This window comes from Eubalaena glacialis, chromosome 8, assembly GCF_028564815.1.
Source record: "Eubalaena glacialis isolate mEubGla1 chromosome 8, mEubGla1.1.hap2.+ XY, whole genome shotgun sequence".
Classification (NCBI taxonomy): Eukaryota; Metazoa; Chordata; class Mammalia; order Artiodactyla; family Balaenidae; genus Eubalaena; species Eubalaena glacialis.
In genome coordinates, this window is record NC_083723.1 from 907,122 (window position 1) to 928,110 (window position 20,989).

The window sequence follows — 20,989 nt, forward strand, 5'->3', positions numbered from 1 at the left end:
CGCATCCGTGCGGACCCCACCTCCGCACACCCACAGGAGCGCGAGGGCACGAGGAACCCCAGGAATGAGGGCCGCCCGCCTGTCTGCATGACCTTTAAGCTCACACCCTTAAAAAATTGTAGGAGTGAGTAAGTTTAGGTCTGTAAAATGTCTCGAAAATGAATTGTATTGTTTAAAGACTGCTGAAAACTCTAAGAATATTCAGTCTGGCAACATTTTGCAAAACTGGAGGGATTTTTCTCATTTTCTAGAATAATGAAAAGCCAAAAGAATTCACTTTGCATCTAATTAATGGACCTGAGGTAAAAATGCTGGCTCTCTACTCTAGAGCCAGGATATGGACTGGAACACTTAAAAAGCCCTCGGGTTGCTGAGCAGCGGAGGAAAGGAGGACATTTGTCCTTAAGCGACTGGTGTAGAGTCCGCGCTAATGCCGCGCGGGGAGGGCTTGGTTTCTCTTCAAACAGGGTCTGTTATTTGGTTATCAGCTTTCCAGGTCATGGTGTCAGGAAGCCACCTGGAGACTCCAGCGAGGTGTGGAATCTGCTGTGAGCTGGAGGAGAGCCCCAGGGCTTATTCTCATCACAGTTGCCCTGAAGCTCGTCGCTGCCTATGACCTGGCCGTCTGCGAAGACCATCACTCCTGCGACCCTAAGCGATGCTGAGCAGGCCAGGTATCTGAGCCCTGGGCTGGTGGGGAGGTCGTGCCAGAGGCTGGGGTGAGGGTGGGTCACCGCCGCTTCCTTAGTGAGGGCGCTCAGGTCCCAGGGCATCAGTTTCCCTGAGGTTTCATGAAATGAGAAAAATGTCGCTGCCCTTTCTGAGTCCAAGGAGATAGCTGAGGAACAGGGGTTTGCAGACTGCTAACCGACTTCTCTGGAGGTGTATCTCCTTCCTCTGCATGCTCCTTCCTTAGAGATACTGGAGTAGGCTGTAATTATTCCAGTCTCCCCTCCACAACCAGTGTTTGGGATCTCTCAGGAACAGTTTGCCAAGTGAGCAGAGCAAGGAATTGCCTGGCTTCAGCTGCAGGACCCTTCTTCATGCCACACGAAATGACTTTGAAATAACCACAATCTGGATGGCCTGCTCAGTGATCGCTCTGGTCCTCCAAGAACTTATTTATCATACAGCAGCGAGAACTTTTTTCTGGGGGAGGGCGTACCGTGGGGGAAGGAAACGATTCCCTGACGCTTGTGGCCTTAAGACTGAGTCACCTTGAATCACGTGGTGCTCAGGTGTGTTCCCTTCAAGAAGCATGCCTGCCCTGCAGGTGAGCTCAGATCCACTTAAACAGGAAAGAACTGAAGCCATTGGCCCCAAACCGTGGTTCTAGCTGGGTGGTCCTGAACTCGCAACACAAACAGCACTTGAGAACTTGTTCAAAATGCAAATCCTCAGGCCCCAGATGGACTGAATTAGAAAATCTGTGGGTGGGACACACAATCTATGGCTTAACAGCCTTTCTGATACAAGCCCATGTCTGAGAGCAATGTACAAAACCAAGGAGAACCCAGTTAGTTTGCTAATGAAGAGATTCTGACCATCTCACTTGGGATGCTGTCACCTCCAGGTAACCACCCCGCCCTCTGTTGTTTATAACTCACATTGCAAATTGTCCAGGTGGAGATGGGTGGGGATCAGGGTCATTTATTGGAGAGGGTCTCAAATCCACTTTTCTGTGGGTCTCCCTCCTCTCTGCCCTCCTTTGTGGGTTGACTCCACCTTCATGCAGTAGTGAGATGACTATGGCGTTTACAGATGTCACATCCAAAGTCAAGACCATCTCACCTGGAGTCCTCTTCTCAAGAACCAGGAAAACTGTCAATGAAACTGCAGTAGAGCACCCATCCCCAAATGAAACAAGTGGTGTTTTGGAGGTTCCGAGGAGCTCCAATTCCTTATGTCTCAGCACAGAAAGAATTCAGCGAGAGGCAAAGTGATAGATAAGAAGTGATTTATTAGAATAGGATGCTTGTGAGGCTTACAAGGGGGCAGGTGAGACAGTGCCACACCCAAGAACTTAGTGGGCTAGTTTTATAATCAAAGGAAAAGTGGGAAGGAGGACAAGACCACCTTCTTCCTCATTCTTGAGTAGACGTCAAGCTTTCATCATCAGCTTCTCCTCCAGGTTGGGCACGGGAGATTTCTTTGTCCCTACATGGTCAAGCCAGGACTGTCATGGCGCAATGGAAAAATTATTTCAGGTTTCAGTACGATGAGGGTCTTTCACTTTGAAATGTCACCTTTCCATAAATTATTGTTTTTCATGTGTTCAGAGAGCATGTCCTAGGGGTCATTAACTTAGAGATCACTGGGCAGGATGTGGGTCCCAGGCCACCATTGTTTTATTGTTTTGGGGCATGTCTCATGCTTCTGTTGCATGGTTTTGTTGCTAAGCAAGCCTGCTTGGTTTTGTGGTTAAGCAAACCTGCTCTCTTGAGTGACCATTAACTTACAGGGGTCTCCCATACTTTTTCCTTTACTTATGATCCCCTAGTTGGATTAACTATTTAATCACCGACTTTGTCCCTATCACAAATGTCTCACTGGTGGGCAAAGAGTCATGTGAGACCCCTGTACCAGTTCTGTGGGAGGGGGATGAGACTGAACATACAGGTCAACTGAGTTTTGTTTCTGAATCTGGGGACTGCGTTCTTTGCTTTGAGTCTCATGTAGCAGCTTTGGCCACCAGAACAAGATAAGACTGGTGCTCTGCCAGCTGGTCGTTTTTGTTTTGTTTTACATACAATGTAACAACCTTTGTTTTTTTTTAATTGGAGTATAATTGCTTTACACTCTTGTGTTAGTTTCTGCCGTACAGTGAAGTGAATCAGCTATATGTATATCTATATCCCCTCCCTTTTGGACCTCCCTCCTACTCCCGCCCCCATCCCACCCACCTAGGTCGTCACAGCGCACCAAGCTGAGCTCCCTGTGCTGTACAGAAGGTTCCCACTAGCTACCTATTTTACATATGGTAGTGTATTTATGTACAACCTAATCTCCCAATTCGTCCCACCCTCTCCTTCCCCGCCATGTCCACGTGTCCAGTTAAGGAAACAATCCCATTTACCATCACAAGAAGAAGAATAAAATACCTAGGAATAAACCCACCTAAGCAGGCAAAAGACTTGTACTCAGAAAACTATAAAACACTGATGAAAGAAATCAAAGATGACATAAACAGATGGAGAAATATACCATGTTCTTGGATTGGAAGAATCAATAATGTGAAAATGACTCTACTACCCAAAGCAATCTACAGATTCAATGCAATCCCTATCAAACTACCAACGGCATTCCTCACAGAAGTAACGAACTTTTAAAATATACAGCACTATGACTTTTTAAAAACATTTTATTTTGCAGCAAGTGTAGATACATAGGAAGTTGCAAAGGCAGTGCAGAGAAACCACACCTAACCTTCACACTGGTTCCTCCAATGGTTATGTCTCACGTAACTGGTGTAATACCAAAATCAGAAAACTGACGCTGGCACGTGTGTGTATGGTTCTGTGCTATTGTATCACACGTGTAGATTCATGGAACCACAACTGATGCACAGAACTCTTCCGTTCCCTCCTGCTACCTTCTGTAATCAGACCCAAGCCCTGCCCCCACCACTAAGATGTTTTCCATCTTTATAACTCTGTCATCTTGAGAATGTTATGTAAATGGAATCATACAGTATGTGACTTTTGAGGTGAACATTCTTCACGTGATTCATCCAGGTTGTTGCCTGTATCAACAGTTCATTCCTTCTCATCGCTGAGTAGTCTTACAGGGTGTGGTTGAATGACAATGTTTAACCACTCACTTATTGAAGGACATTTTGGTTTCCAGTTTTGTGCTATCATGAGTACAGCTGATATGAACATTCACATGCAGAATTTTGTGTGAACATTAAGTTTTCATTTCTTCAGGATAAACGCCAAAGAGTATAATCCAGGGTCCAGTCTGGGTCCTGGGCAGTGTCTACTTTGAGTTCTGTTTTCAAGCCCTTTGCTATGTTGACATTCTGTCTGCTCCAGGTGTGCACAGCTCAGGGGGATCCCAAGGATTCATATACAGAGCTAAAGGATCTCCTTCTCTGCCCCATCTGATCTGTGATGTTGCCCACCCAGAGGTTCCTGCAGTCACCTTCTCCCGGTGCCTGGGCTGGGACACAGGGGCCTTAGGCTCCTTGTGCTGCCACCGCCCCTCCCCACTGCAGGGTCTACGTCTGTTACGGGGTACACCAGAGCTGAACTCGGGAGATTCAACAGGACTCCACGCTGTGAGGCCTCTTTGTAGGTCTTCTGGCTCAAGGATGAAGCTTTTTTCTCGGAACTTTTCCTATCTGTGTTTGTTTGTATTTCCAGAGTTTGGGGGGGCCCTAAACTGTCAATCAGGCAATATGGAAGGAACCCCTCCAAACCCCCCAAAACAAAAAGGAAACTCACATGATTTTTTTTTGGCCACACCACACTACATGTGGGATCTCAGTTCCCCGACCCCTGACCAGGTCTTTTCTTGTCATTTGGTATGTATTTTTACATGATTAAAATTATAGCTTTTTGCTTTTTTTTCCACTTAACATTGAATCCCAACATTTTAAAAGTTGCTGCTTAGTCTTCTTATATAATGGTTTTATTGAATAATAGTTTATCAGTTGGATACACATAATTAATTCAACCATATCTTCATGTTGGGTGTGAACGTTCTTCCCAGCTCTTACTATTGGGAAGGACATCTTGATGCATGAAGGATGTATCTGATACTGGGTCATTGCTCTTGAAGAGATTTCCTGGAGCAGGTTTCTGGGTCAGATGTAGGACACCTGCGTTTGGGCAGGTCGGCAGCAGTTGGTGGTGCCCCCAGGGGAGTCCAGGTGGGCTGCTTCGGAGAAACCTTCCAGACACTGGCGAATATCTCCTGACCGTGAGCCATGCTTTTCCACATGAATTTATATGTTCGTTTTATATTTCATTCTAACTGTAAATCAATCTGTTCATTGATCTCATTTTAATACTTTAATAACAACAACAAGAAAAAATAATGGAAGCCAAGTGTCTGCTGCTTGAATGTCTCCCAGCTCTGCATTCTTTGGGGGTTTTTCCATGTTTTCCTGAAGATGCTGAGCCACTGCCTGCTCACCGGAGATGGCTCAGTGCCTCAGTCGACCCCGAGGGTTGTGGAGTGGTGACCAGCTCTGGGTCACGGTTGCACCTGTGGGGCTCTTCCCTTCTGCTCTGCGTCTCACCTCCCATGACTCCCTTGCCCCCTCGCTGACCCCATCCCCAGCTGGACCAGCCTGTAGTTCCTGACTCATGAACGGAAGCTGATGCAAGCCTTTGGGGTTTGGTGAACTTCTGCTGAAGACTTGGGCTAGTGGAGGGAGCTTGGAGCGTAGTTTTTTGCAAGGATATCTTTATCCTGAAAATCCATGGTGCACTCCCAGCTGGGGGCTGGAGGGGGCTGGTGGAAAGAATAAAACTCTCCTGGCCAGCATTTCACCAAGAACACACTTCTGCCACATCCAGATCCCTGCCCACATGTGAAGCGCTGTCTTCTTGCTTTAAAGGGCCACCTGTGTGGTAAAACGCACACTTTCTCTTAGACAGAATTATGGTGGCTCCACCAGGTCATCCAATGTCTCCTTTTCATAAGGGCACAGTTGTTTTGGGTTAGGGCCCCACCCTCCACTGGTATGACCCCCATCTCAACTTGACTAACTGTATCTCCAGTAACTCTGTTTCCAAGTAAGGTCACATTCTGAGGTGCTGGGGGTTAGGACTCTACCACATGGATCTGGGGGGGACCGTCCACCCACGAAAGAGTGTTAACAGGGCCCAGCCTGGGGCTAAGGCACGCTAGCTCCACTCCAGCCTCAAGAGATGCTTGGGACTTTGAAATAGCACCGAGCTTTTTGGTGGATTGGGAGTCAGGTGTGCCCCGGGCTCCCCCCAGCCCCCCACCCCTTGAGAAATAGGCTGGAGCAGATAAAGGGGTTCACTGGCACAAGCCCCCTGAGAACACTCTTAATGTTCTCTGCTCTGGGAGGGGTGAATGATAACACGCAGTGGCCCTGCATCCTTCCCCTCCAGGCCGTGAGGCTAAGCTGCAGCCTCAGAGCTGCTCTGGGAGGGGCTGGCCAAGGGGCAGGGGGTGGCCCCACCACTGGCTGACAGCCTCCCAAGCTGCACATCCAGGGCCCCGCCAAGGCCAGTTGTCTGTGTCCCACCAGAATGGCCGCGTCAGTGCAGGGACCAGCTGGAAGACACTGAACTCTGGGACACAGGGGTGTCCACCACCAGGGGGCCTGAGGGATGCTCTCACGTTGAGTCCTCGCTGCTCTCTCGGGACGTCAGAGCCCCAGGACCTCTGGCCTCATTGGCTTTGGTCCCTTAGGAGGCCCTAGGGTGCTCCGTGGAAGGACCTGGGCCACGTGACCCAGGTACACCGCCAGTGTCCTGGCCCTGCTCAGACCCTTCTGTTGGTATGTCCAGCACAGGCCACAGGACAGAGCCTGGTGGCCCTCGCCCACCCCCGATGGAGGTCTGGGTGGCGGTCACCCTGCTCTCTCTGGTGTGCCTGTGCCTGGCAGGAGCAGACAGTGACTCAGTGCTTCTGTGGATAGAGACCCCTGGGGTCGGGGCATCTTCCCTGGCCAGCTGGTCAGCAGTGGAGCCTGGGGGCAGTGACCTCCCCCCTCCAGGACACCTCCACCCATGAGCCATGGACCTGCAGACCGGGCCTGCCGAGCGAGGTGAGTACAGGAAGGCAAGGGCGTCCTCAGGGCAGCGCTGGGGAGCCTGCACGATTCTGTGTTTCCAGCAGTGTCCCTGCTAAGGTCACAGGGACAGCTGACAGGGCCCACTTCTCTCCCTCTGTCTGGAGTCACATCTCAGGCAGGTGCCCATGACCTCAAGGGAGCCCCCGGGGGCTCGCTAGTAAAACTGGAAAACCATTCAGCAGAATTCTGTCCGGCTTAGAGATGAAGCTGATCATCTTTCTACCAGTCATTACCCCTGTGGGCCACGGGGTCCTCAGCGTTGGCCTGGCTGCCCTGGACCCTGGGAGGAAACAGGCCCAGTCATGGAAGGTCACTGAAGGTCATTCAGGTGTGTTTCAGTTTACTCAGAGCAGTGATCTAGGACATGCGGTCCAGAAATTGAACTACGGAAAAGCAGACATCCTTTTAGAGGGTGGGGCTGGCCCCTGCTAGGCTGGTTGGGTTTTGTTTGCTTTTCCCCCTGGTCATAATCATGATCTCAGCAGGGCCCTTTCTTTCATTATGATTGATCTTGATTTGCTTCTCATCCTCTGACTTTAGTTCCATTTTCCTCCCATGCTCTTGTTCAAAGCACTGGTGATTAAATAAACGACAGAACATAGAAACAGCTTTGAAGGGCAGCGCGGGTTGCCTATAAAGGAAGGGTCTTATGCAGAGTTTTGTTTGTCTGGAAGCATTCCTGATGTCCTGCGTCACTGCCTGAGTTTGATGTCAGAATATCCAGTCTTTTAAAGGTATGGAAAACTGACACGACAGGATTTCAAAAACAAGGCGTCCAGTTCCTCATTTTCCAATTGGGTTGCTTGCCAGGGTGAAAAAATAATCTCTTTACATTGCTCTTTTGCTGAAATTGCTACCAGAATATTGGAGGGAAGATGACAAGGTTATCAGAAGGCTAGTCTGGAAGGTTGTTTCTAGGACGGTGGGTTTGTGTAGCTTCTGTGGAAAAAAAAAGATCAAACAACCAAAAATCACAAAACAAGCCGTCTCCTTCTTACTTGGTGGGAATCTTGTTGTTTCCCTGGTTTATTTATTAATAGTTGCTTTCTTTGGCCCAGATAGGCCTGGTTTTTCAATTATAAGAAAGATTAAGAAAACCAAACTAACCTCCTAGTAACAATAACTTCAGAGAGAGAGGCAGAGGACCTCGAGGCTCATTTGATGAGGTTGTATTGCAGCTGAGGCTGTCTCCTGGGCAAGCTTCTAGACCAAAGAGCACGTTTTCCAGCCAGGGGCTCCGAGGACCGCTTTGCAGGGCCTCGGTCTGAGGTCAGCTCTGTGCTCTCCACTCAGTGTGCACCGTTCTCTCCCCCTGGTTCCTGCCTACTGGGGACCGTTGCCTGCTGCAGCCATATCAGCGCTCCCCCGAGGGCCTCCGCGGTGCCTGTGCGCCCTGGTCCCCGGGGTGCGCCCACCAGCAGGGGTTGGTTTGAAGCTGAAGCTCCTGGCAGAGTCTGACCTGCATACCCTAGACCCCTCCCACCGCCAAAGGGGAGGGGAGGCGTGGTGCCTGCATCCCATCTTGACCTTTGTCCCAGACTTAGAGAATCACTGCTGGGTGCGGGGCAAGGGGCTGCTGTAAAAGACTGAAAATGAGAGTGAGAGCAGAGTTGCACTGGACCTGGGTGGGCCTGTGAGCATGGAGTCTGTCCACTGCCAGTCCCCTCTCACCTGCGCCTGGGTCACGGCTGCCAAGCCCAGCGGGGTCAGACCATCCTCTTCTTTAGACCAGGACCGGGGCTCGCCTGGTCTCCCCACAGCCTGCCTGGTGGGCCTTCCCGGTCCCATTTCACCGCCTGGGTCTGGTCCACGCTGCCTGGAACCCCAGGGCTCTCTCCCAGGTTCCTCCAGTGAAGAGCTTTGAAAAAACACGTGTTGGGTATATTTGTTGAAGGCTAGCGTGGCTGAATAGGACAAGACGCTGCAAACAGCAAGGATTAGGATAAAAGTAATGGTCTTAGAATAAATCCGAAATAGTAATATAAGCCAAAGGGGGCTCAGATTACCATCCATCTCGATGGTTCGTGCTACCTGTCGGTGGCTTCTTTCCAGAAGGGATGTCAAGCCCCGTGATGCCTGCTGGTGTGTCCAGGCCCTGTCTTCTGGCCCTGCAGGGGTTCTCCAGCTGTGAGGATGTGTGTGGTCTGTGCTTTTACAAGTTTAGTACCTGTGCAAGTAGCTTATAGTAAGGCTTATTCAATATTCTATCTTGAGGGCTTAGTGTAAGAAGGAGCATTTTTAAAAATATGTATTGTCCCTTATATTAACTGCGCATCAAATTCTCTTCCGATTTCATAATTAGAGGCTTGGCAGTTTCTCTTGCTGTTTGGTTATTAAGACCTTGCTACATGTATTATCAGTGTTTCCACAGCTACTTGTTCTTTTCTTGTGTTTCTTTATTTTTATTGTTTAGATAAAATTTATATATCTTGTCATCTCTCCTTTTCTTTGAAGTATCTTTTGTAATTCCAAAATTGCAGGAATTATATGTTTCATTCATCCATAGGTTTGACCAATATTCTCCTCCTCTCTTCTAGTTTTTCTACTATTATATTTACTCTTCTGGACTTCTGTCTACGGAGAGTGCACTTCTGAGCACTGTGTAAGGCTTTAGTTTACGTTTGTGACAAAATCCGCATTCAGGTGGCCTGACACCATGGGTGAATTCTTCCTTGCGTCATTGTATCAAAAAGGTTATTTTGTCATGTGTTTTGAAACTCAGTAGAGTCTATTTTTGGACTTCCCATGCTATTTCATTGATCTGCATTTTTGCACCAGTTTCATTTTTTAAAAAGCATCGATACTTTAATATGTTCTACTATTTTGTAGGATTATCATCTTTCATAGCTCTTCGTTTTCATTCAGAATTTTCTCTGCTTTTGGAGCATATTTGCTCACCAATTATATTTTAGTATCATTTTTGAGTTAAACAACACGGCCAGTTGGAATTTGGATCAGAACTGTGTGTGAGCAGGTGCTTGGGGGGAGAGGGTGGTCTCAGCCCTCCTCTCTTGTGTGCCCTGCCGTCATCTGGGGCCATCTGTGTCCCTGTGGACAGAGCACACAGTCCCTGGACGCTCGTCCCCTTGCCTTCCTCCTCTCCTGTGACCTCAGTCAGCCTTTTGGCTGTAGCCTTCTGTATGATCACTGGACCTAACTGTGGCAGGAAACAATATCAAAATCACTTTTTTGGGGGTACATATTTTCCAATTGTCTCCTTAGAAACATCCATTGAATTGGAATCTTTGTTTCGAAAAGTCTACAATATCACTTTTTTGGGGGTAGGTATTTTTCCAATTGTCTCCTTAGAAACATCCATTGAATTGGAATCTTTGTTTCAAAGAGTCTACACATCTACTATTTTGAAACATATAGTTCACCTGACTTCCAGAAAGGTTGTACCAATGTGCATCTCCTACCAGTGTTCCCTTTAACTTGGGTGATTGTTTGCTTGTTTCTTTCGAGTCCTTGAGGGAAGAATTTATTTCTCATTCAGCGTTATGACTCACTCTGAAGTCTCCCGAGCAGTGCTGGAAAGAGCAAAGTGTTAAACGAATGTTTAATGCATGTTTGTTGAAAGAAAAGCAACTGTTTTTCAGTATAAAGCTCAAAAAAATTAAGGAAAGGGAGAGTTTATTCATAGCTTCCTGTCAGTACCAAACTAACTCCATAACCAACATAAAGGTTTGGAAAAGGTCCTCTTGGGGAGGGAAGTTCGGACTGTGAGGGAGAGACAGTCAGAAGCCCCAGTTCTGAACTGCGGTGCACTTGGACCAGCTCAGCTGGTGGCTGCCCTTGGGCGTTGGCTCATGCTCTGTTGGAACCCGCTTCTCTTGCAGTATTTTATGGCAAGGACCTCATAATACTTATGGGAAAGTCTTCTCTTCTGAGTGGCTGGCATCCAGAGGCCCAAGTGCTCCAAAGAGACACAGTAGAATTTCACGCTTATTGCAAAGCGCTTTGTTTCCAAGGAGAAGGGCAGCAGGCTAATTCTACGTTGGACTGCAGCTTCCTCGATATTCGAACCTTGTTAGGCCGTTTCCCTCCCTCTCAGCCAGTGAGATCTCGTAGCCTGCTCTTCCCTCCAAGGACCCCTCTTTCCTTCTTCATTCGTTTACAATTATATTTTGTTGTACTGAAGAGTTTTATTCTATGTGGTTTTCAGTTGTAACCAAACCCATATGCTGCCCAAGCAGCTTGGGGGATTTAAAAAATGGGTTTAAACTCAGTCTGTAAAACGTTTTGTTCAAGTGAGAAGGAGAGTTAGCTTATTTAATCTGCAGGCCTGAGACTCAGTCTCCAGATCCAGGTTCCATCACAAGCTGGTTCAAGGACGCCAGGGAAAAGAATTTTCCCCTTGGTCCCCAGTGTGTAAAATGGGCACAGGGTTCCCTACCTCCCTGATGTTGGGAGGATGAAATGATGGATGAGCGAGAACTCGTGAGCACTCAGGGGATGCAAACGAGACGGGGGAGGAGGGCCTGGCCCTCTTTACAGCTGCGTCCCCAGCAGCACCTCCTTCAGGGGCTCTGGGCTCCAGGGAGATACCTTCACAGGCCTTCACACCCCCTCCCCCGTGTGTGTTCACTGCTGTTTCCCCAGCGCCTTACCGGTACACTCCTCCTGAGGAAGGAATGAGGTCACTTGTTTTATTGCTCTAGTGCACCAGCGTTTATTGACCCATCCCCCCCTTTTTTTATTTGCATGACTTCCTCAAACTTTTTTTCATTCACAAATAATGCTATTGTCAGCAGTATTGAGCACACCTTTGGTTGACACTTATTATGCCTTCTCAAAAAGTAGCTATTAGGTGGAACCTTTTTTATAGGTTAAAGCTAGTCTAATATAGGTAAACTAATATGGTTCAACCTCTTACATAGCTGCTGAATTACTGAGCCATAGAATTTGCACATCTTCAGCTTAATAATGTTGTCAGGCTGCCTTCTAAGATCCTGTTGACCTGTATCCTCACCAATACTTTTTACTTTTCCCCAACTGGTAGATGTAAAATGGTATCTCCTGGGGATAATTTGTGTCTGCCTGAGTCCTACTGAGATTGAACATCTGCTCGTATATTTCTGAGGGTCCATAATTTGCTCTTCTTTGCTCCTGTTTTTTGACTGTTTTCTATTGGATTATCTCCTCATTGATTTGTAGGCATGTGTAGATATTCTGGATACTATCTTGTTGTTGTTTATGTTGAAATAGATTCTTCAAGTCTGTGGTGAATCTCACTTTTCAAGTAGATTCTCTGAGGATCAGAGATTTTAATTTTACGTGGCTTAATTTTCCTTTGTGGTTTATGGGTTTTGTGTGTGTGTATGTATGTATTATTTAAGACAAACAAAACTGAAGGAGATGCTCTATGTTTTCTTGCAAACATTAAAATATTTTTTTTTCCACATTAAGAGTTTTGTACCCTCACTCTGAGGATAACCAATTATGTGGCACAATTTGTTGAATAGCAAGTTTTTCTCCTATTGGTCCGTTGACCAGCTTTTTTCCTGTATCAATTTTCCAAGTATACAAACTTCTGTTCCTAGGCTCTATGTGCTGTTCGCTAGGTCAGTTTCCATATTGTTGAAGTAATAGCAAGTGGTCTTACTTACTGTCATTTTATATAAAGTCTTGATGTGTGGGAGGACAGATTCTTTTAATCTGTTGTTGAAAATTGTCTTGGATATTTTTTGGTCTTTGTTTTCTTTGCTTTTTTTTTTTCTCACATTCTCTACTCTTCTCCCTCTCTTTTTAAAAAAAAAATTTATTTTATTATTATTATTATTTTTGGCCACGCCACGTGACATGTGGGATCTTAGTTCCCCAGCCAGGGATCGAACCTATACCCCCTGCCTTGGAAGCACGGAGTCTTAACCACTGGGCCACCAGGGAAGTCCCTTTGCTTTCCCAAATAATTTTATGCATTAAAAAAATGTCAGCTCATTAAAGTTGACAACAACAGCAAAATCAAAACAAAACAAACAAAACCTTGTTGGAATTCCATTGGAATTGTGTTGAACCTATGGATGAATTTGGGTAGAATTAACATCTTCATGATATTGCTATTTCTTATGCATTAACAATGTTTATTCATTTATTTAGGTTCTCTCTGGTGTCTTTTAATAAAGTTTCATAATTTTCTTCATGAAATAATTGCACATATTTTGGTTAGATTCCCCCCACCCCCAGTTACTTTAACTTTTCATTGATAATATAAATGGTATCCTATTTTATTTTTGTATATACTGCAATTTTATTTCAATTGCACAAACAAAGTTAGAGTGTAGGAAATTTAAATGAAGCAGTACGGTCATTTTACACAGACATTTTACACTGTCATTTTACACAGACATCATGTTAATACTAAACCAAGGCACAAAACGTTTAGTGCATAAACCAGTTTCTTTTTTAAGATCTAGCATTTTGATTGTAGTTTTTTATCTTGCTTTGGACCACTTGTACCCAGTACTTTATCTTACTATAGACTGTTTAACTCAGTCAACAAAATCAAAAGTGATTTCTGACCAGATTTATGGGGGATATAAAGATTTATATCATCAAAGTGTTTGCATGACCAAAAGTAAAATAATAAAGATGAAAATTCCTTCTATTTCTTTTAGAAAATAGTACTTTATAAGCTTGTTGCATCTTTAATGTCTTTACTCTTGGATGACAATGAATAGTTGATAGAAAAAAAAGAACTGTAATGGTGTTTTATTTTAAAAATACACTTTCGGGACTTCCCTTGCGGTCCAGTGATTAAGACTCCCTGCTTCCACTGCAGGGGGCACAGGTTTGATCCCTGGCTGGGGAACTAGGATCCTGCATGCCGTGTGGCCAAAGAAACAAACAAATGAACACTTTCTTACTGAATATTATGAGAATGATGGTGAGATAGGATTGAATTCTCCTATGAAAGTAACTTTGGAATTTTCTTTCTGTAGTTCTATCAGTTGTTGCTTTATATATTTTGATTACATTTATTAAGCATATAAATGCATAAAATTATTATATTTTCCTATTGCATCACTTATTTTATTATGTAGTGATCCTCTCTGTATCTAATAATGCTCTGTGTCTTCAAGTCTCTTGTCTGATATTACCGTAGTTAATTTGTTTACTATTTACCTAGTATATATTTTTTGTCTCTTTACTTTCATCCAGTCTGTGTCCTTATGTTGGATAACTTGGTTTCTGATTATCTGAAAATATTTTTTACCCTCATTTTTGAGAGATGAGTTTTCTGGGTACACAATTCTAGATCAACCAAATTTCTCCAAGTAATCTAAAGATATTTAATTGTCTTCTGGTTTCCTGCTATTAATGAGTCTTTGATAAGTCTAATTATTCCTTTGAGGTAGCGTGTCTTTATTTCTTGAATTGCTATTGGGATCTCCTCTTTGACTCTTGTGCTGAAGCTCTTAATGTGGATTTATGTTTCCTGGTACATGTTATATTTCTTTTATCAGTGAAATTTGTGCACTTTATATGTTCTGGAAAATTCTCAGCCATTAGCTATTTAAATGCCTCACCTGCTTTCTCTCCATTCCCCTTGAGGGGTACGCTGTCTTTTGTAATCCAACCTTGCAGTTAAAGATTCAACTCATGACTTCTTTATTCTTTTTAATTAATTTCTTTTGTCAATTCTCTCCTCCGAGCTCTTTGGAGATTTCTTTTACTCTCTCATTTCTGTAAGATCAGCAATGCAACAAAACTATATTCTTCCAGCAGGCATTGCCCTATTGTTGCTGGTCAGTGTATTGGAAGCAGAGTGATATTAATTGGATTTTTAGTTTTGTCCCATTTTCATTTCGGCTGGATTTCATTGCTAAGCCTTTTTCCCCTTAGGGTTCATGGTTAGTAATCATCTGTGTTCTTTTATGGTTGAGAATGTATGTATGTTGGTTTTATTTAAGGGTCATTTTGGCTGGGTATTGTATTTTTATCACACTTTCTTTCTCTTAGAACTTTGTAAATATTGATGCATTGTTATCTAGCATTGAATATTTTGAGGATATGTTTGAGGCCAGATAGATATTTTCCCTCTTGTGTGGATATTTGTAGTATATTTCCTTTATCTTGGAAGTTCAATAGCTCTAGTTCAGCTGCAGCTTATTTTTTAGAAATATGGCATACTCTTTCAGTCTTGAAATAAAGTTTTCTCTGTTTTAGGGAAATTCTCCTGTGTTATGTCTTTGAGCATATTTTTTGTTCCATTTGTTGGATTCTCTGCTTCAGGGATGGCAATTATCCTTATTCTGTGGAGTCTTTTTATCAAAGCTGATTCTGTTAGCTTTTTGTGTTAATATTTTTGCCTTTAAAACTGTTTTTTTAAAAAAAAATCAGTGTTGTTATCTTTGTTTTGTGGTTTCTAGATAATTTAGAGTTCCACAGTAATGATTTTTTTGGTTATTTTTATCCCTTAGATCTGCAACTTCTCTTTTCATTTATTTATTTATCATCTTTTTTATCAGCTCTTGTTTTCTGAATGTTTGTTCTTATTAAATTGTTCTTCTTTATGAAACAGTTGTAAAGAAATTCTTCATTTTATCTGAGTTGTTTCTTTTCCAGCCATGGTCCATGGCTTTCTTTTGCTGGCTTTGTTTGTTTGCTTCCCTCCAGAATGCTTAGATAGCTGTTTTACTCTTTGTTTTCATGTGACTGATGCTTGGGCCGCTTAGCCCAGGTGTTGTATTTGTCCTTGACTCTCTTTTCAATAAACCTGAGACAAGTTTGATTTCTCCTGCAAACTCTGATGCAGTGTCTGAGCATATCCTACATGTGGCAGTTTTCTCCAGCATGAGGGATGGTTGGGATGCTGGTGGAGATGAGATGCAGGCATATTAGCCTAGCCAGGCTCCATGCTCTCCTTTGCCATTTTGTTAAAGGTTTTATACCACATTCACCCATCCAGTTAGGGAAGTGAATCTCCAACGTTGGATTCTTTTCCTGTTTTTATGTGTAGCCCTGGGAGCATCTACAGCAGAGTCAGGCTCCTTGTTCACTTTCTGTGTGTCGTAGTTTGAATGTTCCAGCAGCCATTTCCCCACCTCCACTGTCAGAAGGAGAAAAGGGGTCCTTCAGGGCCCCTGACTCTAAGACACGTGTATGGGGGAGAGTCCCTTGCTCTGCAGATTTTGGGCCGAGTTGGGACTGACTGGGGTGGGCTTGTGAGATCCCTCCTCCCCCCCTCCCACCCAGCTGTCTCCTCTGACTTCATTTCTTTTCCTTTTCCTCCCTCTCATTTTGTCTGGGAAAAGAAAAAGTCTGTGAGATTTCAATACACCATTTTACCCAGGGCTCCTTTATTTATGTATTTGTATGTATGTATTGTTAAGGGCCCCCCAAAATGCTGTGGTGTCTCAGCTGTTCCGAGGGAACAGCTTAGGCTTAGGCTTAGGTCACCCACCTGTGTCAGGGACAGAAGGGGCCTATGTGGCAAATTATCCTTCTTTGGAGGGTGGAAGGGATTACCTCTTTGGTGCTGATCAGAACATTTCACACCGACCAGGGTTATATTCCTGGGGAAATCTGTAACTGCAGTTAGGTTAGGTATTAAGTCTTGGTTTTAACACAGGGGACTCCATCCAGGGCCTGTCATTTCTTTTCTAACAGCGTGCCTTTCCCCACACCATGGGGTGAGCGCAGGATCGCCTGTATTAGAACCACTAGGAGGCGTGGGTTAAAATGCAGGGTCCTGGACAGGCTCCAGGCTGCGGGTGGGAGGTGAGGCTGAGAGTCTGTATCTTCACAGGCTCCCTCAGTGGTCCATCAGCCCACTCGAGTCTGACTCTCCCTGCAGGAGTCTGTTTCCAGGAGCCCCATTTTTAAAGACAAAAGGAAATCCTTTCACAAGCACGTGCTGTTATGCGTTTACCTCTTCTCCTAGAACTGGACATTTACCTTGTGTCTACATCTTGCTCTTTTAGATCATTGCTCTGATGGACATTATTGTTTACACATTTCGCATTTACTAGTGTCTTTTAGTAGTCAAATTACTCAAAGCTAAAATAAAATTAAAGGCAACAAAACAAAACAAAACCTGGAGAAGATGTTTCTTACAAATTTGATAAAGGGAAGCTGCGTTTCAAGCATGAGAAGACAGGGAACATCCCAGCAGAAAACGGGGCCACGGCCTTGACCAGCCAGCATGGGTGGCACCCCTTCCTGCTTGCCAGCCTGTGTGACCGAGCCTGACTTCTGTCCTTGGTGTCCAGGTGACCGTGGACTTGGGTCTTGGCAACGCCCCCGCTTCTGCCCCCCAGCTGACCCCTCATAGGGAGGGGCCCCCTGACACTCCCTGGACGTTCCCCAAGGGTCCCTCTGCCTGATGCCCTGTCTTCCCCGTGCCATGGCGGGGGGCGACCCACCCTCCCTCCACTGCAGACTCTCCTGCTCACTCCCCATCTCACAGCAGTTGACTGTCCTTGGGGCCTCGACCCAATGGCATTTGTAATGACGAGGCGTCACTGGGGGCTCCTCCTGTCCCCTCCGTGTGCAAGGCCCCTGTTCACTGCTGGGTTGGCTCCCAGCACCTTGTTCAGGGGAAGTGGTATAATATGTGTTGAATAAGTGAAAAAGGTGAAGTGACTAGTAAACATATAAAATGGTTGAGCCTCACAGAGAATAAGGCGATTGAGGACAACTTTCTAATTTTAAATTGGCCACAGTTTTTTTAAATGACAAATTCCATTCTGGATGAAGATCCAGTAAAGTGGGCTGTTGGGGTGTTGGTGGAAGTGTACATGGGCACAGGGTTAGTTGAGAACACTTTGGCCTTGGGTGTGAAGCACCTTAAACTGCTGAGAAACTTGTGCCTGTAGAAGAGTTCTACTCGGGTATTTATTCCATTTATTTAAAGTTCTTCTAGGCTCCCAACTGCAGCTGGAGCTCACAAGAAGGTTGATGACCTGGCCTTCTTAAAGGAGGTATAGGACCTCGCCCAGGAAGTTTATGAAATGATGGCCAAGGCGAGAAACTTACAAAGACTTTGGGTAGAAAGATCCAAGACTCCAGGCAAGTAAATCTCTGAAACTCTCCACCCCATCCCTGGTCACAGGCTTAGGTGGGGCCCTGTGAGGCCGTGACAACCCAGAATGTCTGTAAAATCCTGTTCATGCTTCATACCCCCTCCAGCGGCCATCGCTGTGGGTCTTAGAAAAAGCCACCCCCCTCCAGGGATGAGGCCCGGCACCTGGGGCGGGTTGGGAGCCTGGGCTGCATTTCCGCTCCCTCGCTCACGGCCCTGGGGCACAAACCTCAGAGGGGCTGCAGCCCTTCCCCCTCATCTCCGAGGGTCCAGGGCCCCTCCTTCCATTGGTCCTTCTCCTTCTCTTTCTTCTATTGCTAACGTCCTTTCTCGCTCCCTCTTCTTCTGTGTTTAAAATCTGTTCCCAGGTATCACACACACAAACACACACACACACACAGAGACACACAGATACACACAGACACAGACACACATACAAACACACAAACACACACAGAAACACAGACAGACACAGACAGACATATGCACACAGACACACAGACACAGACACACAGACACAGACACACACAGACACACACACATGCACACAGACACACGCACTTCCGATTCCTTGCCTCCTCCCTGTAGACTTGGTTGGTCTTTCTTTGTTGGTAACACTGTGATTCTGGCCTCATGATTAGCTTGCTTTGATGACAGACCTTTTGGATTATTGGGCTGCATTATTTCTGTTCACGATGAAGCATGTCCACAGTCTAGGTCAACTCTTCTTTGTAAATCCCCAGTAAAGAAAGTTCAGTGGATATAGGTTTTGACGAGCTTGGTTGACAAGTGGAGAAGCCTGACCCTCAGAGGGGCAGCTCACTGCCTGTCTTCACACAGCCAGGTTAATACCTACATTCTTCATCAATAAACCGGGGCACAGCAATCCTGTCCTTTCCTTTTTTTTTTTTGTTTTTTTAACACTACCCTATCTACAGCACCCAGAAAAATATAGGACATTCAGTTAAATGTGAATTTCAGGTAAACAACAGATAACATTTTACTGTAAGTATGTCCCAAATATTACATACTCAAAGTAAAAATTTAAATGGGCATCTTATGTTTTCATTTGCTAGATTGGCAACCCTAAGTACCCACCTCGAACTTTTATACATATATATATACATATATATATATATATATATTTTTTTTTTTTTCCCCATGGAATATATACAGGAAAATGGAATGAAGTGTTTGGCGGAAAATACAGAAAGAGCTCTTCAGAGGAGATAATACACATTATGTGTTATTCCTAAGAGAGGAAGCAGCGCCTTTGTCCGGGGTGGACCACTTTGTCCACAATGGACCCAAATGCAGCAACAAAAAACCAGAGTAGCTTAAACACCCAAGGATGGGTTTCTTATATGAGGTGCTGTCATGGGGTCATTCTACTTTCACGAAATTTTTTTCCAGCGAGGTTTCCAACGTTCTGTTAGAGGGGGAGCTAATGTCTTGAGGTGAAGACCCCCCCTTGATTTTCAGTTTGCTGCTGTCTGGGCCGTTTCCCGTGGTTTCTGTGTAAAAGGAAACCGCCTCTGCTCACAGCACTTCTGGCACCAAATGTGTGGGTTCTCCAAACCAGGCGACTTCCCAGTTCTCGTGGACCCCAGCTGGGTATCCTGTGACTTAATCCGGTTCTAACAGACCCCGTAGCTGAGGCCTCAGCCCCACAAGGCTGCTCTCACTGCAGAGTCCAATAGCAAGGAGTGGGTGCCCGGGGTCTCCACACTTCAGTCCAGCTTGGCTGTAAATCGGAGGTTCTCACAACCCTTCCTCAGGTCCTGTGATTTGCTAGAATGGTTCACAGAACTCAGGGAAACACTTTACTTGCTATTAGCAGTTTATCGTAAAGGCTACAGATGAACAGCGAGATGAGCAAGTTACAGGGCAGGGTCTGGAGGGTCCCGGGGCTCGGGGCGTCTGTCCCTCTGGACGTGGTGTGTGGATGTGGCCACCAGCTAGAGGCTCTCTGAAGCCATCATTTCGTGTTTCTGTGGAGGTTCCATTAGGCAGGCGTGACTGGTTAGATCGTCGGTGATAGACTGCATCTCCAGCCCCTCGCCACTCCCTGGAGGTCGGGGTTGGGGGGTGGGAGATGAAAGTTCCAACTCTAATTGTTACTGACGTGGGCTCTTGGACTCTTCAGTCAACAGGAATGGACGAGGGGCCAGGTGAGAAACCCAGGCAAGGCTTTACTGGGGCTCCTGCTGCACCAGGAGGAGCGAGAGCAAGTAACCGATGCCCTTGCTTGCTCCCGTTGGCGGGGGCGGGAGTGGTGAGCTGGTCCCTTAAGTGTGGTGAGGGTGGAGGCAGGTGCTGGGGTCGGGCCAGCGGGGCAGCTTGGGTGGTCTGCCCACGTCCCTGGTGGTGCCCTGTGCAGGGATTGTGTGCGGAACCCTGCTTTTGCTCCTGACACCTCAGAAGCGGCAGCTGGGTTTTGGCCTTTCTGTATCTTGTTCATATTTGCCCCAACTGTGCAGGCGTGCAGTTATTTTTAGTCCCTTATAGTTTCTTTGTATCTGTTGCTCCAGGAGACGTTGGTGCAGGTGCAAGCATGGCAGCAAAGGTCCCAGGTCCCAGCCTGTCTCAGAACTGAAGCCATCTGGGGGCCCCAGCCCCAAGCATGTCATTAGCGTTCAGAGGCATTCTTGTCACTCGGTAGATTGCAAGAGCCTTAGAAGCTCTCCTGTAGGGAACAAGGACTAGTATAAAAAGAGATGCTCCTGTCTCACCCATCCCTCAGGAAATGATGAGAGTTTAGGAGCCTGTGTTAGGAACTGAGAGCAGAGACCAATGTACATTTCTTATTTTATCACAACCGGATTCCAAATATAATCTGAAAAATCGTATTTTCACTTTTCTCTCCCTCTTTAACTTTTTTCTTTCTTTGTTTTTCTTTATTTTCCTTTCACTCTCTCTATCCTGTCCAGAATGCTCACAATGCCTGTGGATTAGAGATTGATAAGATAATAAATACTTTTTGGCAAATTGTTGAAATTTGGTTTACTAGTTAAATCATTTTCCAGGAATTTACTTAATGTGTTTTGGAAGTCGAAAGTGACTGTTTCCTTCAGATTTATTCTTCGGTTTTGTGTAATCAGGACTCTGTGATCGTCCATTTGATTTTGGAACTAGAATAGCTGCTCGGCACATGCTTTCTGGTTGCCAACTGAACTAATACCTCT

General features: G+C 45.6%; 1 protein-coding gene across 1 annotated transcript in view; it reads left to right on the plus strand.

Moving 5' to 3' along the window:
- The first annotated feature begins 6,720 nt into the window (after positions 1 to 6,720).
- ABCA13 (ATP binding cassette subfamily A member 13) overlaps positions 6,721 to 20,989 on the plus strand; it is a 312,932-nt gene continuing 298,663 nt past the window's right edge. The window contains 3 exon segments of the mRNA XM_061199026.1: positions 6,721 to 6,751; positions 6,978 to 7,106; positions 17,660 to 17,791. Of these exon segments, the coding sequence (XP_061055009.1) occupies positions 6,721 to 6,751; positions 6,978 to 7,106; positions 17,660 to 17,791 (292 nt within the window).